Source organism: Ascaphus truei, chromosome 7 (genome assembly GCF_040206685.1).
Source record: "Ascaphus truei isolate aAscTru1 chromosome 7, aAscTru1.hap1, whole genome shotgun sequence".
Lineage (NCBI taxonomy): Eukaryota > Metazoa > Chordata > Amphibia > Anura > Ascaphidae > Ascaphus > Ascaphus truei.
Window position 1 is genome coordinate 51,659,196 of NC_134489.1, and position 27,410 is coordinate 51,686,605.

General features: G+C 42.0%; 1 protein-coding gene across 4 annotated transcripts in view; it reads right to left on the reverse strand.

The window, feature by feature from the left end:
* MFSD6 (major facilitator superfamily domain containing 6) overlaps nt 1–27,410 on the reverse strand; it is a 66,795-nt gene that overhangs the window by 23,808 nt on the left and 15,577 nt on the right. For 2 of the 4 annotated variants that reach the window (XM_075608364.1, XM_075608366.1), the window contains exons 2-3: nt 20,684–22,309; nt 10,185–10,282 (exon numbers count right to left, since the gene is read on the reverse strand). In XM_075608364.1, the coding sequence (XP_075464479.1) occupies nt 10,185–10,282; nt 20,684–22,254 (1,669 nt within the window). In that variant the 5' untranslated portion in view covers nt 22,255–22,309. Of the gene's footprint in view, nt 1–10,184; nt 10,283–20,683; nt 22,310–23,118; nt 23,260–27,410 lie in introns of those variants that run through there. The other 2 variants (XM_075608365.1, XM_075608367.1) reach the window with 2 other exon arrangements.

Below are 27,410 nucleotides of genomic sequence, written 5' to 3' on the forward strand. Positions count from 1 at the left end.
TCTTGCCCCCTTACACTCTCCCCTGCCTGTCTTGCTCCACTCCAGTCTTCCCCCCCCCCGCAACTCCACTCCACACACACGCACACACGCACCTCCCTCCCCCTACCTCTCTTTGAGCCTGAGACACACTTTCGCTCTCCTTCCTACTTCTCTTTGAGCCTGTGCCGGTCCGCAGCTCTCTCCTCCTGTCAGCTGAAAGTTGAACGCAACTTCCTGCTTAGACTGGAGGGAGAGGAAGGATCTCCGTGACCAGGCGGCTGCTGCAGCTGAGCTCAGGAGCCGCCGGGTCACAGCTGCGTTGGGTGCCATCGCACTGCCGGCCAGGGACAGTTGGGAGAGTTGTCTCAGCTCTCTCCACCTGGCAGCCACAGAACCCGAGGGGTGCTCGTGGAACCCCAGCTGCTAGGTAAAAGTATCGCATTTTCTCGCAGTGGTGGAAAGTGTCTTGTGGTAGAAGATTGCTTAATAAATATGGCCATGTGTGTTCAACAAGAGTGCACAGCAAAACGTATTTCCCCTCTCTTACTAATATTTCCGACGTTCAAGGGGGTAATGGCCTAGAAATGGTCAAAAATGAAATAGCAATAGTTAAAAACTGAAGAAAAAACAAATGTAATTGTAACAGGGGATTTATCCCTGTTCAGGAAATGTGCCTCTAATCCAGCAGTGTGGTGGTTAACTGTCGGTAGTCAATTAATCAACACTACCTGGCTGATTAGGTTTGTTAGAAAAGCCTGCCTTTGAGACAGGAAGTGAGATTGTTCCTGAATCTCACAAATTGTGGGACTGACCATAGGAACAGGTGTCTTGAGCTGCAGAGAGACTAGACTGCACGCTGTCAGCAAGACACAGGGGAAAGTACTTCTAAACCTGGATCCTGACATTGCCTTATCGCCCAAAGGTGTGGATACCAGAAGAACAAAGAAGCCTTCCCCTACAAGAAACAGATAATACTTTCCTTTCTAAGACTTTTTATATATCTGCCCATATAAAGATATATGTTTGGGGCTGGGAGACATGCTAATCTAAAGGGAGTTGTTGACTGCATAGGTTTAACTAGAAATACTCCCAAGTGGAACAGAAGTTTTGTTTGACCCCTTATTTTCATACGTTTGGGTGATTTTTTTGTGCTAAAGAAACGGGCGCAATAAAAGCCTTATTTAATTTCACCTTAAAACAGTCTCCATTGCATACCTCTGCACATGTCCTCGTACAGTAATCTAGAACAACATGTGCTTTATCAGTAACTGAGATCAGCATGTGCAGCTGGATTATGGGATGTAACAGCGTTATAACGGGTTCCAGGCTATATCAGCTTATTTTAATACCTCAGTTTGTGATAGAACATGTAATATTATGGTTAATTATCTTTACACAGACAGACCGCTTTGAGAACATTTCATCTACTTCCATTGGAGAGCATAAAAACAAACACAGATTTTCTCCCATTTAATGAAAACTGTCTTAACAAAGTAAACATAGAACTGCACGTTGGCTCTAATAAATGTCAGCCATTCTCCTACTGACCTTCAAGCAGTGAGTGAGCCAGATGGAGAACAAAGCTCATCAACGCTGTTTAATAAAATAAACTTCCTTTCGTGGGTACAGAAATAGTCAACTACATTAATGTCGGTAAACAGTATAGAAACCCTGACTGGTGACCGCCAAATAAATTCAATACCTGCTTTGAGAGAAAATGCAGATCAATGCACAGAAACAGCTTTTTAAGAAGTATAAGACGGTTGTTTATCAAGGTTATGGCACAGATAAATACCAATTTTTTAACAAAAGGCTCCAGTTTTGATGCCACCGATAGAAGAAAAACGACACAGAGATGCAGAGTTTGTTGCCTACTCATAATATGGCCTCATGGAACTTCCTAATGATTAGTCATCAATGTGTTAAGATGCATTAAAGAGCAGATGAAAGCTGAAAATGCCTCATTTGTGCTCCAAAACTCAGAGCGCAAGTTTGCTAAAACTCCCATGATAGTGTGGCTGGGCCCTCCTCCACCGCCTGGGCAGGCCCTCCTCCACCGCCTGGGCAGGCCCTCCTCCATCGCCTGGGCAGGCCCTCCTCCACCGCCTGGGCAGGCCCTCCTCCACCGCCTGGGCAGGCCCTCCTCTGCAGCTGGGACCGGGCCCACGGATACCGAGGACTCACTAAAGCGCCACCATCCTTCTGCACCCCACCCAACAACCAGGGGGCCCAGTTCAACTCCCACAGAGGGAAAAGACGTCAGCGGCCCTTTCAGTATCTCGCATATTCTGAAATTAAATTCTCCATCATTCAAAATAAACATTGGGTTAAAAAAGTTTTCGAGGCAGAGTGCGCCGTAATACTGCATTTTATATACGGCTGGATCATGGTGGTGCCTGTGGGTAATTACATAAATCCAAGAGTATTCATTGCTTGCGGCAAAGATTTATTACGCACTATTATTTACCATACCCTGGAAAATGTCTTATAAAAATATACGTTTAAACTTGAAAACAGCTGTAAAGCTTTAGAATAGAGAAAGCAGTGGGGCTTTCAAATAAAAAAAAAATGAAAAAAATGCTGCTATGTAGAGATCTTTTTCCATCAGTCCCCCTAAGGCTACGGCCCCGCTGTCTGCGCTGCACGCACGCAGCTGAGTTACCCGGTCTGCAGTTAGCTGCAGGGGGAAAGACACTGGGGGCGTGACGGGGGATAAACAGGGGACGTGGCCATGACGTCACCCGGCAGGTCCGCCCTCATTGGCTGAGCCGCCGGGGGGCGTGGCCTAGCGCTCCGTCGCTAGTATTGAGCACAATTTTCGTGTCTGCAGGAAAAACTGTCCGCCCCCTTGCAGCCCGGCCCCACTGAGGGACGGCTTTTGTCCCCGCAGCGTCCGCTGCAGCAGGGACCTGGCCTTAGATTAAAAATGTACCCAGTAAAAACAAATGCATAGTCTTCTATTTTGTAGTTTGGCTAATAAGGGCATCCTAATTACGTAAAAAACAACATCTTAGCAAAATAGTTGGAATCACATTTTTATGGTAGAAAGTCTCCATAAACTGTTTTATCATTACAAAGATTAGGTCAAAAACGCAAAACTATTCACAATATAAATATTTTAAGTTTACAAATCATTTACAAATATATATTTTTTGTGTGTCGACATTTCATTGCTAAAAAGTGGTACGGATCTTCATAAGATGTGTATCATATGCTGAAGGCTTCGTACATATGACGCATATTGGTTGTTTGACATTCATTTTCACACAGTGCATCATGTTGAATACCCGATTGCAGCGAGTTAAACAGAACTATCTTTTATTTTATTTTAGAACTTGTGTTGGTAAAGATCAATTATTAGTGTAATATTATTTATCATAGCCTTACTGGGAAAATAATACATTTGGTTAATCTACATAATTAAACATCCGTGGTAAATCAAATACATTTTTTGATTAATACACAGCAATTTCATTCTGCATCAACACTAATCACAGACTTTAGGGTTCACACCAAGTTAAACTTGGCGGATTATTTTGACGCACTACTTTTTCAGAGCACATTGTTTTAGTACATACGATTTACATCTGTACGCCTAGAGCAGTTAATTTCAGTGCGCAATTTCTTTAAAAAATGTTTTAACTCTTTTGATGCTGATGGAGCAGATTGAGACATTTCAGGGCAGTAGCTAGGTGCACACAAGCGCAATTTAAAATTAATTTCCGTGCACCAATTTTGCAACAGAAAAAGCAGTTTGCGACGCTTAGCACATACTGTAGACTTCACTTCAGTAACTACAAATGATTCCTGAAGCAGTCTGAGGGATAGGAAAATACATGCGTTATTATTCTGTAAACCACATTAGTCTGGTTATATAGAATAATGCACTGCGATTATGCCGACTATTTATTGTGCAGCGTAGGACGAGGATTAAACCACAACTGCAAATTACCAACACACTAGGATTCTAACATGAATTTTAGAATGCAATATACGTCACTTCTAATGGTGATATCATTGGGCGGCACGCTTTGAACTTTAGGACTGCGCTTTCAGGAATAAACTAATCTACATTAGATGCTGACTTGCAAGAAAATTGAGAGCGTATTCCATCTAATATAAAACATAGCTTAGTTATTTCTGTATGTGAAATAATAAAATGATCATAAGGCTATAAATAATTGTATAAATCCAGAGTATGATATTCATGCCCCAGAAATGAATTGTTACTTCAGTAAAGATACTGTGTAGAACTCCCGATTAATCCCTTGGCTGCAAGAATTCTGCAACACATTGCAAGTAAGGGACTAAAATAGCCATTCTTCATTTGAGGATTTTCGATAGTGTACCATGTAGCTGGCGCAGACTTCCTTTCAAAGCATTGGAACTGGGGGGTCATCTGGACCTAAACTGTCTTTTTAGTCCTGAGGACCTCAAATTCCCAGGGCTGGCAGGGAGTATGGCAGGGTCCAGTGCACTGTATGTGTACGCAGGGCCTCATATTGCTTCTGGAGCAGTGAAGTGACGTGTGGGGCCTCTTTCCCACCCATGCACCATGTCACGTGACTTCACATGGTAGCAGGAGATGCCGGCACTCACAGAGGACCCACCCTTTCCACTGGCCCAACTCTGGTAATTACAGTTTAAATGTTGTGATGGTTCAATTAACCACTACAACATTTAAACAGTGATTGCAGAAGTTGGGCCGAGGAAGAGCGCGGGGCTTCTGTCAATGCTTGGCCCACTGGCACCACCATTAAGCCGACCCTGCTGATAGTTGTCTGTGTAGTTACTTGTGTTCTCACTAGAAATGTAAACGGCCATCAACTAGGAAACTATGCAACATTCCCATTAGCCCGCGGCACATGCAAGATTTGGCAGTCATATTGATTTTCCTTCGGGGAACTTTAACACCGGTAACTGCACTGGTACGCAACTGTGAAATCAGGAGAGGCCCCCTGAGCTAAAAAAAAATAAGGTGGTTCAGCACCGGAAGACCCTGAATGTATAAACAAAAGGGCCAAAAATGCGGCATTTAGTGGTAATGGAGCTAGCAATGTGTAAAAACATTCTGGTATGCACTGTAGGTATATTTTTAACTACATATAAAACAGTGTGAGCAGCACTTGATGGAAATAATATAGACGGTGTAATTGGGATAAGTGCATCAAAAATAAAAGTTACCATTGGGAGAAAGTGTCCCTGCCGTGAAGAGCTTACTCGTAGGGGAGTCTTCCAGAGATAGCAGAAGTGTGGTGGTTTATACAGCGTTCCGCAGGCATCCCTAAAGGGTTCCATGCAATTTTCAGGACATTTGAAAACTGTACCAAATACAGAAGAATTTACAATGCATCTCATCCTCAGATGTGCCAATGTAGAGGGTTGGGGCTCCTTACAATGGATCTGATGCTCAGACATGGTAATAGGCCGCGCTTATAGTCCCGGCGACAGCAACGTCGCATCAAAACAAATGCATTGACCGTCACATGCGCTTATAGTAAGCGCGACAGAGCGACGGTTTGGTCGCGATCGCTGGAAGTCATTTCAATTAGATTTGACCGCAGCACGACGTTACCGTCGCCGGCACTAAAAGCGTGGCCTTAGAGAGGTTTTAGGTTACATGCATCAGGCTTGCTGTTAGAGTGGGTTGAGGTTCTATTCAATACATCTGATCTTAGACACGCTATTAGAGAGGATTGGTGTAACGCAGAATTTCACAATATAATCATACCTTCCTTAGCCAAAAAGAAGGTTGAACACCACTGCTCTACAATGTGCAGCTTGCTGACATTACAGAGCTATTGAACATAATTAGTTAACTACAATTCTCACATAATACAGATTATTATCTGAATATCTCATTGTTTCTGCCTCTGTTCTCTATGCTTATTCTCACCACCATCTATTTTCTCTCTCAATATCTCTGCTCTCTCTTTTCCTTTACTGTTACATATTTATGAGCAAGTGTGACTGTAATGGTAAGATAGACTGCAGCATTCAGAAACAGGTTGTACGAGTTATGGAGGTTTCTAGGACTATTGTGCTACATTCCACAGAGCAACTGGTATAATAGAAAATAAATATTTGTGGTGATATGGAAACAAAACCATTCAGAAGCCCCACCTTGACAAGCCAGGGTTAACACCTATATAGAGTTGCTAGCCTATAGTTTTTCTTTTCTTTATGGTGACTGTAAGGTGTCTTAAAGCTTAGTGACACTTAGTAAACAGTGTGAACAGAATGGAATTGAGACCCTTTCCTCTCCCGTTGATAGTCTACACTCTACAGAATACACTTGCCTATTCTCACAATTATGACCAGTGGTTTATACTTGTTAGCTTCAAAGCCAAAGCCTTGTAACATTGCAAAATGCTCATTGTGTGTGTGTGTGTGCATCTAGAACGCCCTTGCAATCTAAATCTAGACAAGGGATGTAATTGCAACAAGTCGGCATGACACAAACGTTACTGTAATCAGGATGGGTTTGCTGTCACAAGGCGTTAATCCTGTGACTGAAACCCATGAGATTTACAGCATGATGGACTGAGGTCATCTTGAGCCACCCTTTCATTTAACCGATATCTACATTGACATACAAATATGACCCAAACCATTGCAGCAGAACAAGCTATGATATACTTTGCTATACAGTGCCAGGTTTATAATTCAAAAGAAGTTCTAACCTGAGCTAGGCAGTTATTGGATGTATTACTGCTGTGGCCAATAAACACATCTGGGTGGTAAAAGTAAAAAAGTGGCGGAAATGACCAATTTGGCTCTAAAAGTGCCTTCTCTAAAAAATAAAAAAAAACAGTTTAACTAATATCCCATTTCAATAATCCTTTATATACAGTACAGTTAATTTAACCCTTACTTTTTAAGCCGTACACCAGATATATCACCACCAGGGGGTACTCAGGAACTGAATTCTGTTTCAGCTACATGACCCCTCTTTTCCTGATATACTCACTGGTGTTGTTGCTAGCAGTTCTGCCAACATTCCCCACACCACCACTCCCCCCCCCCCCCCGTCTCTCCTTTCTTCACATAGGTGGGGAGCAGGGGCTTTCCAAAGCCGGACCATGTTAATTTCATCTCCGGGGACCCTCTATTCCTGAGATGCTTACAGGGAATGCTGGTGCCAGTATTTCTTGGTTGTTTAAATCCCCTGCTTCATGTGGGCCAGTAGGAAAATGTAGTTGCGGCTTCCCATTAGCCTGCGTGACGCGAATGATTCAAACTGCCATTTTGTATCCCCAGGAGGCGACATACCGGCACTTCATTTACAGGTATGTACCTCTAAACCCAGGAGGTCACCGGGCCTGAAATTGATGCGGTTCAGCTCCAGAGACCCCCTGATCACCCACCCCTATAGAAAAAAAACATAAGTGTCAAAAGAAAATACAAGGGCAACTGCCACTTAAAATGGCCTTCCAATAGCATTAGCGCAAGTTTTTAATACTAAATAAGCACAATAATTCCCTACCCCCGTGTCTTTGAAAATCTACTGTCAAAATGTGGCAAAGCAAGTATTGGCGTCTAACCCTTCTACTGACAAAGGCTTCAATACTGGCATTTCTGAGCATGTATGTGTGCGCACGGCATAACATTATCCCTTTGTTTAGTTTAGGGCGTGGGCTCTGCACTGGAGGTTCTACAATCCCCACACCAGAAAGAAAAAAGCACCGCTAAAGCCAACAGCGTGAACGCAGGGCCTGACGTCAGCCATGTCCATAACGACCCCTGAATGTAAAGCAATTACTGGCCAGTCTGTACAACTTTTACTGTGTTCATTTAATTATATTAATGCCATGCAGCCAAGGAGTATCTAAAGAGGGTTCCTCCTAGAGCAAAAAAATGGACAAAGAACAGTGCCATGTCTATTGGATTCAATGAAGCTGTATAAGTACTCTTTTTTCAAAGCCTTTTTTGTAAAGTTTAAATATTTCCATGGTAAGCAAATGCTGCAGAGAGTTTTAAAACCTGTATAAGTCACGGTTAAATTGTTTTGGTTTTATGTTTGCAAAGTACAGTAATTATGGCGCCATCATTGGTCAAACAAGATTAACATACGTAGCTCTCTATGCTTGCATTCAACAGACCCAGAGAAAAGCAAAACATACAGTTTTCACAAGGCATAAATAAGTAAAGTGATTGGGGCACATGTACACTGGCGACACACTTTATTCGAGCTCGGCTAGAACCACGAATTCGGGTATACCCGGGTGTATTGAGGTTTGTGACTGTTTTCTGCCCGAGTGCATTGAGGTATTTTCCAGGCAGGGATTGAAGCATTTTATTCCCGCTGGCTGCAATACTGCACAGTATATATATATATACTGCATTACAATTCATGAATTTATGCCATCTGGTAGACACGCGAAGCATTGCAGCCTATTAAATCCTAATCATTATCATTTAACAGATCAGCCGCCCGTCAGCCAGGCATGAACCCAGGCTGGGAAGGCAAACGCAACGGGGCTTGTCAGAGGTGAGGAGCGGCGCATTCCAGGTATCTGCCAGGTACATACTGGGTATTTGCTCGAATAAAGTGTGTCGGTGCAGTATCACGTGCCAGTACGCGTTATCGCACCGGTTTTCCCATTGCCCATGAATGGGAGTTAATGCCGGAACGGGTTAGATAACCCTTGATGCAGGTGCCCCATACAAGCTTCGTAAGGTAGACATACCTGGAAAGGTAGCGCCGGTACGGTCCCCTCCAAGGTAAACAAAATGGCGTTTTAAATCTCCTGCGTTACGTGGGCCAGTAGGAAGCTGCAACATCATCCACTGTAGCTTCATATTGGCCCATGTGATGCCAGGGATTTAAACAACCAGGAAGTACCGATGCTATCGTTGCCGACATGTATCTTGGAGGAAATTGAATAGAACTGCTGCTTTAATTACTGTGTAAAATATAATCATCCTTGCTTTTATTGTTTTTTTTCTTATATGTTCCTTCCCCCTTGTTTATACCTGGTTATTTATTTATTTTCACATAAACATGACAATAATAAATCCTAAAATAATAGTTGCATCAAGTAATTCTTTTTGATTGATCTATATCCCATATCACATGCTGAACAAAATCTGATGCAAAGAATTTTTATGCATTGATGGTAATGCAGTAATTCCCATCTTTTATTTCTATTTTCTTTATTTAAATGTACAGTATATGAACTGTTGCGTCTCTCGAGGCTGATTCGTGGTCCCCCGACCAATAATACATAAATGGGAAGAAGTGCTTCAGACATAGAGCTTACAATCTAGTTGACAAGTAGGAATTACGTACAGAAAAGGTAGAAAGGTGTTGTATGTCTGAATGGGCCAAGGTCGATGTATGCGGTGTATAGTATCAGCCACTGAGCTACTCATATTCTTCGTTAAGGAGTTGGGTTTTAAGATGGGTCTTAAAGGTGGATAGAGAGAGTAACAATTGTTTCCTTTGCTGCTGGTTAGTCTCTCCACCCTCAAGGGACAACCCTGTGTCATTTCTACTGTCCATGGGATAAAAAGTTCCCTTTGCTGTTCCTTGTATTGACCATCGATATATTTATAAATAGGAAGAAAATCCCCTCCTTCAATGCCTCTTTTCTAAATTAAGGGACAGCTAGAGTAATTTGAATTAGAAAATTGCCCAAAAGCTTGGTAAACCGACTCCTCTTGTCAATAAACTTAACCCTTTTAGGGCCAGTAGTCACTGTAGGGTTTCAAGGACAATTACAAATGTTTGAGTAGATTTACTGGCTATGCACGTCTTTAACATATAGAAATGAAGGGGAGAATCCGGTGTGACAGCAAACAGCCCAATGACATCGGATCCAAGGTTAAACACAGTAGCTTTATTGAATACACACAGGTAAAACAGCAGGCTGCAGCACAGCCTCCTCTACGCGTTTCACACTCTGCTGGCGCTTCGTCTAGGAGTGACATAGGCTGTGCTGTAAAAGCTGTGTAATACGGTAGACAGAAGCTTATAAGGGTCAATATTAAAATGGATATGGAGCAAAAGGTGACACACAGAGTGCTCATTTGCATGTCATTACCCAGAATCTCTGGCTGTAGAAGAAGCACTGTATGTTAAGAGATAATGGGGAAAGGCAGGTTTGCAGACTTGTCTGAGACGTCAATGTGCTCACAAGTGGTATTTTTATTTGCTGTTTATAGTACAGTGTTAGCAAGTGTTTCATTGAGGTTTTACATACCTTGTAGCACTTCCATTGGGAGAACAGTCCAGGCAATGTCCATGTATGAGATATACAAGTAACGAGCAGTATTGCAAGCAAGGCCAATGTACAGCACCCTACAATATAACAGACATGGGGAGAATCAGAGAATGAGGTTGATCGTTATTTTTAAAGCAGCCGTGTTAAATATATACATATATTTTTGCATTAACTTGAACCTATGGAGTTTCTGCAGCAAAGCTTTTCTGACTCCATGTCATCATAAAAATGGAACCCGGGTCTGGTTTTCTAAGTGGTAATTATCCATAGACATACAGGACTATCACTAACCAAAATGCACTGGGACCAGTGTTAAAACACAAGGACTGAGCCAAAGTCTTGTGATGACATGGAGCCACGTTGGTAATGCTGTGTAATCATAAGGAGACCCCCAATTCCGGAGATATAGGCTTTTGATGGTTAAAGGTAAAAATGGCTGGCAGACCATGAATAAAATAAGGAAATCACGGTCAGAATTATGTATCCCTTATACATTGGCGTAACAGTTTTTTAATTCTCTGAAAACCCCAGGACTTTGGAAGAAAATATATCTCTTACAACAGGAAGCTTCCATTGACAAGTCTGGGAACCTATTTTAAGAACCCATTTCCTCTGTCCACTATAGGCCCTTCATTTCCCTGGTGGCCACCATGACCAAGCCAACAATACTTACAATGTAAAGTTCAAAAGGTCAGTCCCATGTACAGTAGGATTAAAGTGACCTAATCACAGTAATATGTGACCTAATGAGAGCGATATATTTAATTGGTCAAAGCAGAACTCAGAAAACATTTAGAAGTAGGAGGCTCACAAGCTTATTGTAATGTAATTTTACATACACTTAAAAAGACTTGCACATTATTATATTTCAACAGTTCGCTAGCATAAATGTCGTTTCAGTGTGAAAAACTACACCTAGCTGCTTAAGTAACTAGTATGAAACATCATGCCCTTTCAGCCAGTTGAAAAGTCGTGCGTCAGTACCATGTGTCCGAAGAAACATTATATGTTTAATTGGTAAAAAGGTAATTCCCTAGTATAATCAAACAGACAGCGATATGTTTTAGGAATTATTTAAAGTGTCAGAATCACGGAAGATCAATTGACTTAACAGCAATAAGTTTAATTGACTACAGGGTCAGTCCTAAGTAAAACCAAAGTGACCTAATGACAATGATATGGTTACCTTAAAGGATCAGTTTCAAGTAGGATCAAAAGTGACCTAATGATTGTAATCAGGAGTTAAAAAGGGCCAATGTCATAGAACAGGTAAAACAGATTCTGGAGCTTTAGGGCCAGCTTTCAGGCCTGAATAACAGGCAAACCTTTTTTTTACCATGCATTTCAGAATTGTGTTTAGAAGAAAAGGATAACAAGAATTTATTTTGCTTTGGATGGTGTCTTTTAAGGCCTTTTACTGCTTATCGTTCATCATACCATATCCATTTTCTGTATTTTACTTTTCCAGGCAGCAGCAATTAACTTTGCTCTTAAAAAAAAGGAAAAAAAAGAAGAAACCCAGCTCTTTCACATGACACTTTAGAACAGAATTTTCCTATAGCTTGGGTGTGTCTGTAGGAGTTTCCTGAATACAGGGTGTGCTGTAACCATGTCAATATACCACACCTGTGTTAAATTCAGAGCAAAATGACTATGTCATGTGATAAATTATATGGAAAGCAGATCACCTACAAATATAGCCCCACAGCAATAGTATTTTCATACAGGAGAGAGGTGGTCTGTGGTTAGCAAGATCATAAACCCTTTATAAAAAGGAGTCTGCCGTTTTTAAAAATGGTGAAAACCACAAAGATAGATTAAATATCCACAGATCTTTACAGAAATAAAATTCCTTTTACTTTCCATTTTTATCCTGAATGATCATATGTATGCATATTTATTATATGATATCAACTAGGTAATTAGTGCTTTGCAGAAACAGTATCTAGGATAAGGCACTGGGAGATAACAAAATGATCATACAGTAAATGCAGCCAATATGAATGTAAAGGAGTCCTTGGTCAATTAGATTGGAAGCTCTTCGGGGCAGGGGCTCCTTTTCCTAAATGCCACTTTTATGTCTGAAGCACTTCCCATTATGTGTTTTTTGTATTACTTGTTATTTATATGATTATGTCACATGTATTTACAACTGTGAAGCGCCATTTACATTAATGGCGCGATATAAAGATATACATACATACATACATACAAAGATCTTACAATGTAGGGTGTATGCTTGAGATTTACAGAGGCAGGACCTACAGTAGGATTATATGAGACCATGTTGGTTTTTACAGCATACCTAAGTCCTGGGACATAGTAAGCGCTTAGGTGCTGCTGCTCGCTCTTGCTTGCTGCCGCTCGCTCTGCCAGGAGCTTTTTGCTGTCCTGGCACAGGAGACAGCAAGCGCGCTTGGGAGGCGGGTATCACTGTGTGTGTGTGTGTGTCACTTGGTAGCTGTCAGTGTGTGTGTGTGTCACTTTGAAGTGGTCTGTGTGTTTGTGTGTCACTGGGAAACCTGTGTGTGTGTGTATATGTGTGTGGTGTGTGTGTGTATATTATATAATATTTTAAAAATTAAAAAAAAAGACATGTTGTGAGAATAAATTATTTATTAACATTGTGCAACTTTGATAAATATATTCACGCACGCGCACACGCACACACATACATATACATACACACACATATACATACAAATACAGACACACACATACACCCACATACACACACACACAACACCCCTCCATCTCCCGTGCGGGCAGGGAGACAGGCACAGGGATCGGGGCAGAAGGGGGACACATCACCCGCTCCCCCCTCCCCCCCCCCCACGGGGGCAGCGCAACACCCCTCCATCTCCCGCGCTGCCTGGGAGACTGGGATCGGGGCAGAAGGGGGACACATCACCCGCTCACCCCTCCCCCCCCCCCACGAGGGGAAGCGCAACACCCCTCCATCTCCCGCGCTGGCAGGAAGACAGGGATCGGGGGAGAAGGGGGACACATCACCCGCTCACCTCTTCTCCCCCCCCCCCCCCCCACGGGGGCAGCGCAACACCCCTCCATCTCCCGCGCTGGCAGGGAGACAGGGATCGGGGCAGAAGGGGGACACATCACCCACTCACCCCTTCCCCCCCCCCCCCACGGGGGCAGCGCAACACCCCTCCATCTCCCGCGCTGGCAGGGAGACAGGCACAGGGATCGGGGCAGAAGGGGACATATCACCCGCTCCCCCCCCCTCCTACATACACACACACACACCTCTGTGCTGCCTGTGTAGGACCGGCTGCAGCCCCATTGGATGGGAGCGGTCACGTGACCGCTCCTCCGCTTCCCCGAGCGGCAAATTTCAAACCTGCCGCTCTCGGAAAGTTTCTCCTCCTCCGCACGCATGCGGAGGGAGAAACTATAGCCGCGCTGATAACAGATGCAGGGGCTTTGTGCATCTGTTCAGCGCGGCTCAGCCCGGCTCAGCGACACTGAGTGCACTATGTCCTGGGCCTAAGAAAGGCGAGAGTCGGCAGTGCCTGGGACTCCCTCCTAGGACGAATGTGAACTAAGGAGAGTGGTTAAACGTAGCTGACAATATAACAAATACGTATATTTAAATATATTTTTTTTATGTCTTATGGGGACTACACTGTTTCACTCCACAAAGCCACAAGCAAACTGTTCTTTTAGTTTAGTTTTTTTGTTTGCAAAGTCATTATGATGAACATAAGTAGTAGATTTGCTTGTATTTAGCTGGCCTGCAGAACAGAATGCAAACAATTAAAATTGGTTTTTCTATGGTGATTTAATTAACCTAAGGAATTACACTACTTTGTTTAAATTATTTATTTTTTACCTGCTACATGGCTGATCCTTTAAAGCTGAAGCAAACTATTAACTCATCGTAGTTATCCCTACTTCAGCACAGGTGGCTCAATCAAAACTGCTGAGCCACTGATTCAGGCACCTGTGCTGAAACAGAGATATCCTGAAAACCTGACTTGTTGTTGGTACTTGAGGACTGGAATTGGGAACCACTGGTCTAGACCATTTGAGCGCAAACTTTTGCTGCTGCACCCCCCTGTCTGGCCTGCCCCGGTGCTCGCCTCCCCATCTAACCTCTGCCCAGGCCTTGCTGCTGGTGATCTCGCATCCGCACCCCGACACTCCCCTCAGCAGCAGCCTGTATCCCTCTATCCCTCTGTCCCACGCCGAGCTTCCGACAGGCCTCCCTCTCATGCCGTCGCGCCCCGGAAGCAGAGGGTGCGGACGTCAGAGCGCTTCCGGCGTGCTGACGTCAGAGAGGCCCGTTGGCGTGGAACAGAGGAATAGAGTAATGCAGGCTGCTGCTAAGGGAGAGCCGGGGCCCGGCCGCGAGAGGACCGGCAGACGGGCCTGGCCAGAGGTCGGCCCAACTTGCAGTGCCAGCTGGCCGGGCCCCCCCAACTCACCGGGACAAGAACACCAACCCCGGCAGACCCACGCTGTTGGCGGCCCTGATGATCAAGATGCGTTATAGAACTGGATGCTTTCATTTCATTGCACCTAGAATACAGGTTGCAAGCGGCAACTGCAACATTAAAGAGAGGCAGTTCCATGAAACCATAAGGGTTGCACAAATGTTAAAAAGTACTTTGCCATTAAATGCAATTTCTTTGTTACAATTTTTAAAGTTTGATTGGGAACCTGTGATGGTTAATAATTAAGATTTATTTCCAAAATAAAAAAACCTACCAGAGAATTACAATGGTTTTGAACTGACTAAACAGGATGTCTTTGATATTAGATAGGGGTTAAAAATTGCATTGCACTTCAAACCCTGCCTGCACATAATTATATTATTAGACTGTTAAACTACTACTTAAATTATATACCACTGTTTAATTATAGAGCACAAAATGAGCTTCAACCTTAATGTCCACAGTATGATTCAGAACAGATACAGCAAGATAAGAAACGATATCTATTTCCTCCATCTGTCCCTAAAGCTTGCTTTGTATGTGTGTTTTAAAGTCCATGCTAAAACTTGCTTTAAAAACACGGGACAGCAGACACATTTACAGTATTGGCAGACTGAGGTTCTGATGCCATTTGTGTTTTCAAACGCTAATCCCACTGCATTGTGGTTCACAATAGCTCTGTATCTCTATTGAAAAAAAAAAGGATTTACAAAATAAGGATTATATTACAACAGTATCAGAAACTCAAATTACATTTTAACTTTTAAAACCTGGTCATACTCTGTAATGTCCTAACATAGCAGGAAACTGCTCTAATTTTAATCCAAAAATACAAAACATCAAAAATGCAGAGATGGGGAAAAATACTAATTGGGTTAAAAAAAAAAAAAAAAGTTTTGCTGTCCTCTACAGAAAAATAACTGCTGCATAGAGAGATGTGCATCACAAAAATCAGGCAAACCTGCCAATATTTTGGCGCAAACAATTTCCCGAAAATGCCAAATTTTGCAAAGCATTAAAAAGGCTATGTGCTCAGTGGAGATTACGATAAACAAGCGATCTTCATACAACAAACACCTCTCCTGGAGGTTAAACCAATCATTACTTACCCAAACCTTTCTATTCTTACAATACCCGAAATCCTGTCAGAGGTGGACCTAGAACGAACGCGGATACATTTGTTTTTTACGCGCGACGGCAGCGTCACATGAGTGGTTCTGCCAATGAGGGCGACCCAGCCTTGGGACGACTCCATCTACAGTGCACACATCACTCGGGCGACAGGCGCACGCAACGCCATGCGTGCCTCCACTATAATCAATGCCCAAGACTGAGAGATGGCACTCGCCTCAAACCCAGAACTACTAGCAGAAGAGTTTTACCAATACTATACTAAACTATAGGATGGTAAAAAATAAAAAATAACGGTGTCCAACAAACAACATCCAGAAAACCTACTAACATACCTATCGTCCCTACATAAACAAATCTCATGTCATGAGATTTGTGACTGCTATCAAAATCACTGAAAACCTCAAAGGCCCCAGGGCCACATGGCATTTCAAACATTTATTACAAAAATGTTGCCAAGACACTAATTTCTCAATTACAAAAACTCCTGAACTCCATCCTCCAGTGCATCAATTTCAGTAATACTTAAATAGGGAAAAGACCCTGCAAATTGTACCAGTTATAGGCCAATCTTGCTGATTAACACCGACATTGATGGGATTTGTACCAACCAGGCAGGGGATAACACTAGAAGGGTTATAGACATTAGAGTTTACTCCAAAAAACAGAATATACCCCTGATGATTCGGCACTGAAAAAGCGTTCAATAGAATTGACTGGACATACAGTTGAGTCGCCCTAGAGGCATTTGGTATCAGCGGATCATTTCTCATAGCAATACTATCTCTATATGCACAACTCCAACAGCGAGTGTGACTTGTCTGGGAACGGCATCCAAAACGAGGGGAGGTAGAAAGTTAATGGAAAAAGGCGAGGTACTGCAATGATAGTCGGGCTGGAGGCAGTAGATAAAAATTAAACAAAGAGTTGATAAAGCGCTGCACGGCGAGAAACGTGGATCAGAGGATTTTCTTGTTCCGTACCTGGTTGTTCATTGCCATGTGAATTCATTAAAATATACATTTTTATCTACTGCCGCCAGCCTGACTATCATTGCAGTGCCTCGCCTTTTTCTATTATCTTTCTACTTCCAAGTGATTTCACAGCTGAAGCACGCCCGGAGGAACCTTTTTTCATAATAGATGGAGTACCGCGAGTACCAACCTGTCTCTGATTGAACAGGACTTTATTCACGTGTCATTACTTCTGAGCCAGTGTGGGAACCGTGCCGTACATACCTGTTGGGAGTGGGGGGGCTTGTTGATTGGGTTGGAGGACCTACCGAGGGTGCTTCGGCTTGTGGGCATCCCTCCGGTGTGGTTCTATCCCTCTGTTTGGTTGCAAGGAGGGTCATTAAACCACATGCATTTTGGCCGTTGTTTATTTTCCATGGATTTGTTACCCACCAAGTGACATTTCTTATGGTTCCACTTCTTTTTCATATTTATATACAGTATGACAGTTGGCTTATATAGCAATAAAATATATTGGCACTCAGTTTTTGTATGCACCTATGAGGGATTTTTTTCCTTCTATTTTTCAACATCAAGGGAGGTACGGGGCAGGGATGCCCGTTCTCCCACCTTTGGTTTGCACTCAGTAGAGTCATTGGTGGGCAAAATGAGAGAGAATACAGACATAAGAGGGATCAACATAGCGAATTTTGAGTATTAACTATCCTTATTTGTGGATGACATCCTTCTGTCCATAGCCCAACCCTTAATCTCCCTACCCTCCCTAACCAAAGAATTGGGTATATTCAACTCACTCTCAGGGTTCAAGATAAATAACAATAAATCAGAGGCGCTCAATATTAATCTCCCGCCTCACACTGTCAAACATATTACACTCAACTTCGACTATAAATGGAGACCACACAACATCAGATACCTGGGGGTTAAACATTACAGTCCTACGGAAACTTTGTAGAAGGCAAGCTATCCCAAAATAATTCAAACAATAAATAGAGAGACCTAAAGAACTGGTCATAAATCAAGATATCTTGGGTTGGCAGAATTCAGTCCATCAAAATGAATATACTCCCCCGGCTGTTATACATATTTCAGACTCTCCCTATAGCCCTAGTGATCAGCAATTTTAGTAGCCTTCAAAGAATAATCACAAGCTTTATATGGTCAGGAAAAAGACCCAGAGTAAACAGGCAAATCAGGACATTACCGACAGCATCAGGAGGGTTCGCACAGCTGTGCCTCCCCTCTTATTTGAGGCGGGACAAACCAGTTTTTCATCCTCCCTCTCGCTGGTATCGAATTCAGCCTGTCTCCTCTTGTCCTGTTCTACACTGCCCACCAGCTCTGTGAGCCACAGTAACATGGTCAACTGGCATACGAACACAGACCTTAGACGGTGGGTACAGTTGGAATCTGACCTGAAAAGCCCCTTAAGCACACACAGACCATTTTATGGTTACCGCAATTAGTAAGAAAAGAAAAAGCGGACATTCTCCCCACTATAAACAGACTCCCTGAAATTTTGGAAGATTCACGCCCTTAGAAAAGGCCTTACACGCTTGGATTCCCCAATGACATGCCTATACAACAACCCTGACTTTATCCCAGGACTTTCGAGATCTGGGTTTCAGCACTGGCGGGCAGCTGGGGTGACACGCCTAATGGATATCAGGAGTAGGAATAGATTTAAGCCATTGGAAACATTCTTCCCAGACAAAACAAACATGGATGCGAGAAGCATTTCGATTTATGCAACAGAGGGTTCTTTAAAATCAAGAAACCCAGAGACTCCCTAACCCGCTGAGAATTTATGCCGGGAAACAGGACACTCTAAAGGTTTGATCTCGTTCCTTTATGGCATGTTTGCTAGTGAAAAAACAAATAGAAACCCTAAATGTATCAGACAGTGGAAACAGGATCTTGGAACGGAGATTGACAGGGAGGGATGGGAGAGCATATTTGAAGCAGTGGCTCCCAGTGACATCACGTTGATGCGGACTTAAATCGGCGTGCGCACTGCAGATTTCAGACGTCCTGAATAACCTCAACCTCTGCTGGTTTGATTTGATTCATAACTTCATTCTGTGTAAACTTTAGTCATAGGACTCTATTGTGCTACTGAGGACTATCTCTTAGCTGTTCGATAACTTTGCTACTATGGGTCTGAAGTATACCTAATTGGAGGTTTTCTACAGTATGCTTTGCACTTTTTGCTACTTGCAGAATTATTACAGCCTTGCTATTGTTTTTACTAAGAGAGTCACTGTTGTACAGGGTAAGTTAAGGGATGTACCTGGATCGTTTTGGTCTTTGGAAAAAGGCCAGAAGAAGGAGATAGGAGCCCCGAAACTTTGCCCCCCTTATTCCCTTGTTTTCCCCCATCCCCCACCCCCTGGTTTCCCTTACCTCATCTCCCTCCCCCCCTTTTCTGTTTTTCTGTTTGTGCCCATCACACTTAGTGTGTTGATTTGATACCATTTGTGGTTACACTACTAGATGGGTCACTACACCTGTATCATTGTCTGATGCAATTGTTTGCTATATTTGTATTATTTCTGTATAATGTACAATTTACAGTATAGTAAAAACACATTCTTTTTGGCATATCACCAATTGTCGTTTGCATTTATATTCGCTATTGAGTACTGGGACCTCTCCCTGTGTTCTGTAATACATAGATGGATCCAGAAGGTGACTTCCCAATCATGTACCATGGACCCTTGGCTGTTCCTATTGAATAGACCCTCAGAGATGCTCAGCAGAAGCGAGAATAAACTTATAGCACAAATAGCCATGGCTGCCAAGTGTGACCTCTAGAGGGACCTTGGGGAAAGCCCATTCTATGGCCAGCAAAACCATATACTGTATCTTGATATATACTTTGCATGGATATTGGGACCATATGAATTGTATACTATTTGAATCTCTAATTCTCGCTATCTCTATAAACTTGCATAGTCCCTAGACTATAGCAAGGATAGACCAGGGTAATATCTTTAACCCTGTATAGACCTCCGTTGGCTGGTGCTGTATATTGAATATACTCCCCCACCTATGGAGACAGCAACCTCCCCACCAATGTTTTTAGATCTTATATTGTTCACTGTAAATAGTTTTTAACATAGTTATTGATGCAATTTATTATGATGTAATACAAGTTTGTTTTAACAATATTAAAGACCCCATTCTTAGAGGTCCACCAATAAATAAATATATTATATATATATATAGATATATATATATATAGATATATCTATATATATATCTTATGACTTATCAGGAAGGCCCGATTAGGGAATATTAGTATCCCTGGATTAATATATATCCACTATACGGGATTCAATGAGTGCAAACACCTAGGGGCTCTTTTTGTTTATCCTGTCTTGTGGATCAATTTTGTCTATATGATGCAATGACTCTCAAAGGCACCAGGGGCCAAATGCGAAGGGGGTTTCCAAATCCAGGATTAAGAACTCTCAGTCTCCCAGAATTCCTTTATTTTTATGAGCTCAGGGTAGTACTACCTACAATTAAATGAAAACTGCATTCCCTTTTAGCACCAAAGTGAATCAATGGCAGTGACATGTTTATGGAGATAAGTACTGATGACATTTATTTTCAAATAAAAATTAGTCAAACAAAGCATTTAAATGTTGAGTGTCTGGCTGCTCATATAGTTTTTTTTTTTTTTTTCATTTTTAGCTTCTCCTTTTTGTATGACGTTACCTTGCAGGAACAAGACTGAAACATATCCCTTTTTACTTAAAGAATTTCAACATTAATGTAATATTTTGATGTTTATGAGCATAAGTGTACCCAGCTATTACATGAACAGTGATAATCTATGAGGTTAAGAAGCCAATAACTTATATCCCATTAAGAGTCATATGGTTTTATACACACCACCGCTATAATCACTTACCTGATGTGACCAACCAGTTCAATCAACTTGTGGCTGAAAAAATAAGCAGTCAGCTCAGACACGTGACTCAAGACAGAGCAGACCCCAAACAGAGTTGTAGTTCCATTCAGGTCCTCTAAGTGCCAGAATAGAAAGGTGAAGACATATCCATAACCAAACCCCATGAACCAGGCCACAAAGAGCACAGAACCGTACTGCACTGTGCAAATAATCTTTATCAAGTCCCAAAATCGGAAGCTTTGGACAATCTCCCCCTGCTCTATGTTTCCATTCTGATTCTGTACGGGGGATTCAAGTTGGGAATTTGCTTCCCCCTGTGAGATCTCCAGGTCCTCCCTCCTGTCTTCCTCTTGCTTTATATGGTGGTAATGAAAGCGGAACTGGGTAGAGACAATTAGAGCTACCGACATCAGGACGCCAAAAACAATGAAAGCAATGCGGTAGTTCTTGTAGTCGGGGGCTTTACAGCCAATACCCTCAAAGATCACTGCTATATGGGTATGATCAATTCCTATACCCACAGATAACATGGCCAATCCCCAGCCCAGGGATCCCCACATCCTTTGCATCCCATAGCGATCCCTGTGCTTGCCCAAGTACTGCAGTGTCACTGTATCCACAATGGTGACAGCTGGGGCACTGAAAAACTCTCCAATAATGACCACCAGCAAAATCAACAGGAAGATTGTTTCGACATCCTCTTGGTCATATACCAACATGAACTGGTCAGCAGCAGGACTTTTGGTTGTAGTAGTGGTAACAATGGTAGTGGTGGCAACAGAAGTGGTAGAACCATTCGTCCCACTCATGTTCCCTGTTAAGCTGATTCTATCATTTCCAGCATTTCGAACCATCCGATGTAACAGAATGGGCTCTCCATTAGAAAATGCAGACATTATTCCAGAGTCGTGGGGCACATTCGCTTCCCACGAGACTGGCCTATGTGCATATAAATCCCTCTTCCGCTTGCTTTTTGTTGTGGTGGTGTTCTGTGTAGTAACAAATGCTGATGTGAAGGTAAGCGGCAAACTTGTTGTTAGAGCTAGGCTGGAGTTAGTGGGATGCACAGGTACAAGATTCTTGGGCACACATGTTAAAGAAGCTGGTTTTACAAACCCTATACCCAAATTGAATAAAACCCAACATAAAACCGAGAAAAGCAGGACTATCTTCCCTTTTTTGAAGCGGTCGGCTATCACGCCCCAGAAAGGGGCACTGCAGAACTCTATAAAGTACCTAATCCCTACCAGCAGCCCACTTTGAGTAGGTGTCATTCCCAGCTGTTTGTAATACAGAGGTAGCAGAGGATAAAGCGATCCATAAGCAGAGTAGAAGAAGAAATAGAAGACCTTAGAGATGAGAAGGTCATTGTTTATTTTGACGCAGTGTTTTTCCAGCCAGTCCATTTCCTGGTCTGCAGCAGAAATGTTTTCAGTAAGTTGGGGGGCTTCACTGGGTCCAGTCTGATTATGCTCCACTGTGGGACCATTAAAAGGGTCGGCAAGTACATATTTCCTCTTCTGTTCCTCCTCATCCTCGGATAAGATGGCAACTTTGTCACCTGACGCCATGGCTCAACACAAATGCTGATCGTCAACAGTATACAAGTGTGATTATTCGACAAACCTGCAAGTGACAAAGAGTAAATGTTAAGAAATGTAACACTTAAAGCTGATTTTATATTGGCAAGAGTAATAATACTTAAATTAACATTGGTCTTTCAACAGGCGTTGAAATGTGGGTGGGATATTGGTCAACTGACTTCAAATCTAGGCAACTTACATTTCTGTGGCGGATACATCAAATGTAAACTGCTGGTTTCTTTACATTTGATATATGTAATTCACCCCTACAGCACTCATGGACGTCAGAGCAAAAAACAGACATGTTCAAAAACTCTTAGGAAGCCTAACAACCAACTCCTATATTCAGTGTCACAATAAAGCCATGTAAGGGTTAAAGTTTGTGTGCATTATTGCAACACAGAGGTTAACCTCCTTACTAAACTCAGTTTTTATTCTATTTCCCTCTGGCAATGAGGGTCTGTGACCAAAAATAGTTACAGATCCATGGTAATCAGTAATCAAGTAATTAGGGAATGGTGTTTTGTTTGCTCATGAAATAATTTGTGCTGTTTAAATTAAGATGACAGCTATGGCGGAGCGACATATAGCAGAGATACTGTGACCACAGCTTGTGATCGTTTCACAGACCTCATATACATTCCTTCAAATAAGAGATAACGGTGACCGTGTCTCCTCCATTACAGATGAACATTAATTCAGATAGTTCCTGTTCAGTACAATTCTTAGTGATTGGTGAACTGTGAATGTAAACAATCATACTCATGTAAAAAAAGAGAGAATACCCGAATGACAAATACCAGATAATACATTTTTACACAAGATTACAAATGGGACGGTTACAGGTGGTACCTGGGTGTTAGGCTAGGTCCCCAGTACATGCTTCAGTGCGCGCTGTGGCGTGCGCTGCAGGAACAAGAACCGCCCGTCAATGGGGCCGGGCCCACTAGCTGGCTTGGTGCTCAATTTGCCACCGTCATACTCAAATAGATTTTCTGAAGACAAGAAAATTGTCTTTAGAACTGGCGATGGAGCGCTGGCCACGCCCCTCCGGCGGTTCAGCCAATGAGGGCGAATCAGCCAGGTGACGTCATGGTGCCCCCCTCCCCTGCAATCTCCAGCAGCTCAGCCACAGATCGGAGATCGTGGTTTACACAGCTGCATGCGACAGGGGTGAATCTTATGTTGTTTCCATGGGGCAGAGATAGTACAAAAGTCTCTCACCCAAGTAATATGAAAATTGGAATTCAACAAGGTGTATTTTGGGATCAGGCGTGAATTTTCATCTTCGACTAGAGTGACCTCTCTGGGAAAGACCTATAAACATATGGTAAAGTAGGGATTTCTCTTTGTTTATCATTTTATTTTAAGAAACTGTTCTGCATTTATTGTAACTGTATGTTCTTGTAATCTTTTTCTGTAATCTATTAAAACATTTAATTAGTAATGCTTTGGGGCTCTGAATGAACTGTTGCACGCTTTGTAGAGAGTATTTACATTTTCGGACACATTTTGCTACAACAGATGTGTGTTAAGTGCATATTTTGTCCTATAATAAACAGGGACCCAAGACCCTGGCAGATATATATATTAATTACACATTTTGCATAATTCTAGGGTGGTGGCAGCGGATAGATATGATTGCAATTGAGTAAGGGATTAATATTAACTCATTGAAAGTACCTTGCGGAAGAGTGAGTTGGCTCGAGTAGCTGTATGTATTAACTCTGGTTGAATATCTAAATCATGTGCTCACAATTGTGCTGTTCGTGACAGATGGTGTATAAGGATGGGATGAGGGGAGATATTGTTAATTTGAGGGACCTTCGCGAAGGTGAAAAGTGGGTCAGCTAGAGAGCCATGTATTAACCCTTATCCCGTATTCAGGTGCCGGGCTCACAAGTGTGCCGTACGTGACACACAATTTTATTCTTTTTGGATGGACATACTAAAAAGGAATGACCGCTCACATTTAGAAAAAAAAAATGACAATTAAAAAAAGGTTTATCCATAAAACTCTCTTACCCCTACAGATTATATATTTACACACATATTTTGCACATGGAATGACAACAGCTTTCTCTCAAATGACAGATCTTTTCATGGGAAAGGACCGTAGAAAAATTCCACGTATCAGATTTTGCAAACTCACACACATCATATCCTTTGTGTGCTTAGGACTTCTACCTCATTTGCACTCTTCTGCGCAAGTGATTTGAGGTGGAATGATATTGTAGCTGCTTTCTATTGAACCATCGTGCTTGGTATTCCAGTCCACTTGTGTAGTGGGTCATAACTATGAGGGAGTTCCTAAGGATACAGTATAATATGTGTTTTTTTTTTGTTTGTTTTTTAAGTGTGCTGCTTTGCGTCTCCATTTTTATTGTAATAACCTAGAAAACATCTGTAATTCTATAGAGCACAGCTGCAATTCCACCTGAAACCACTTGTGCAATAGAATTCCGATGAGGTGGAAGTCCTATGCAAATGGTATTGTGTGTGGATTTGGGAAACCTGGTGGAAACGCGTCATTCGGACATGTGCCATTTTACTATATTTTTCTGTGATCAGTTCCTAGAAAACATCTGTCATTCCATGTGCACAATATGGCAGAGTAAGTCTCATACAACAAAAAGGAAAGTGCTGAAAGCGCTACTGCTTACAAACAATATGTGACCACTAGTGACTAAATATAATCAAAAAGTGTACAGAGTACTAGTACTTGTACATATAAGCAAGGCTGCCTGATAAAAAAAACTGACCGAACAAGATCAGGGAAACATACATATCAAATACAAACCGGCGCCTCAAAAAAAAAAGTCCAATAAATGCAAATATAAGGTAATATGAAAACCTTATTACAGAAGTCCAATCTGGAACATCCGGATCCACTTGAATAATCCACGAATACGTTTCCTCAGGACATGTGGAATTAAACCCAAGGGAAAATCATAGTGTGTACTGCTGCATAAACAACATAACAACAAACAACTAAGAAGGGACAAGAATAGCACACTAACAAACAATGAACAGTCAAAACACGGCTGAAATAAACAGTTAAGCCTATTTCTTAAAATATAAAAGACACCATGTCTAAAAATTCATGCGTTGTCGCGCTGCTGGTCCTGTTTACAAAAAGCAGAATCCTACTCACAAGACAGCTGCTGGGCTGTTTTTATGCCTTACGTAACTGCGTCACTTCCAAGTGACGCAGTCACGTAACACGTCGGGTCAGAGGTTACAGCTTGTGATGGACGCGAGCGCAGCCTTTTAGGTACTGTGAAAACAGCCCAGCAGCACTCAGTGAAATTCTCCCCCAACGTCTGCTCTTGCACTTGAGCTCGGTACATGGAGCACACAGACGGATCGCCCACACAGGCGTCCCCCTGCAGCGGAGGAGCCATTGGGAGTTATCTGCCACTGTTTGGATGTGCCTATTTATCTCCTATCTTGTTGGGAGTAGGATTCTGGTTTGTGTAAACCGGACCAGCAGCGCGACATTTTTAGACAGACATTGTCTCTTTTATATTTTAATAAATTAGCTTAACTGTTTATTTCAGCAGTGTTTTGATTGTTCATTGTTTGTTAGTGTGTTAGTCCCGTCCTAGTTGTTTGTTGTTATGCAGCAGTACACACTATGATTGTCCCTTGTGTTTAATTCCACATGTCCTGAGGAGACTTTTTCATGGATTATTCAAGTGGATCCAGATGTCCAGATTGGATTTCTGTAATAAGGTTTTCATATTACATAATATTTGCATTTATTGGACTTTTTTGAGGCGCCGGTTTGTATTTGTTAAGAGTAAGTTTCAAGCAATATCATTCGATTCAATTGGCATTCCTCTCCCTCTTTGGAACTGGACACAGCTTACTGAAAGGTCACACGGACATTGACATTTGGTGTTCTTTTCCAGACTATGTGGGTAGTAAGAATGTTTAAAAAACAAAGTGTACAAGTTAAAATACTTTCGTTATAAAGGCAGGAGACCAGTATTCATCTAAGCAAAACATCACAAGCTCACCCTTTCGGCAGCCTATAAAACAGTATGTGTGAGTGCCTGTGTGCATCTTTGTACATGCAAGTAAATTTACATTTAATCTCAGCTATCTTTATACTGTATACTGTTTCATGCAACACATTCAAAATCCTATGTGGTTCTTTTTATACATTAGTTATGTAGTATTAGATAATACAGTGCTTTTTTGTTTCTTTTTTTTACCCCCCCTCCTCACTTATTATACCTTTTTTAATGAATTAATGTATTAAGCTTACATGCAAAATCCTATGGTTTTTTTTTTTAAGTAGCCTACATCAGATTATTTTAGAATTGGATAACTTACTGCATCCCCACACTCTATTCAATTGTTATAAAATCAGTGGTGTAGTATAATATACATTTTCCCGCTCCCACTCTGACATGTTTAATGAGTTTTAATGTAGCTTCCTTGGGTTGCTACAGCAAAACATTTACAGAAGGCACAGCACTTCCCCTCTTTAAATAGGTGTCAATAATATGAATCCTGGAAAGCAGGTGCTTGGCTGATCGATTGCAACTTCGGTAATTACATTTCCTTAAAGCTTGGCCACTGCTGCATCTATTTTAAAAAACAAAAACAAATTTAAATGCAAACTGGGTGACCATGTTAATCCAGCTTTAGCATTTCATTTAGCTTTTTTAGGATAACAAAAAAATTGTTGCATACACCATCAGGAAATAATGCCCAATTATTAAATATATATTACAGAATAAGCTAATTAAGGAGAAATAATCAGAAACAAATGTGATATTGTATAGTCTCTATATATAGCTTTGGCCTGCTGCATTAAAAAGCTGATACCTCCCAGAAAAGCCCTTACACTAATTTGAGATCAGAGTATACCAGTAGCAGTAAAAAAACAATATATTGATCGCCGACACAAGGAGAGCCTGCAAGAAACTCCTGGGCCTTTTAAAAGAACCCAAAGCATTGATAAAATACTCATCCTTAGGCTGCGTCCCCGCTAGCGCTGAGCGGGCGGTGGTTACTTACATACATATATCTATGTAAGTCCCTGCTCTCGCTGTGCGTGCTCATGCGCAGGCACACACGCTCGGCGCTTAGGTAAACAAAAAATATATACTTTTCAGCGAGCTCAACTACCC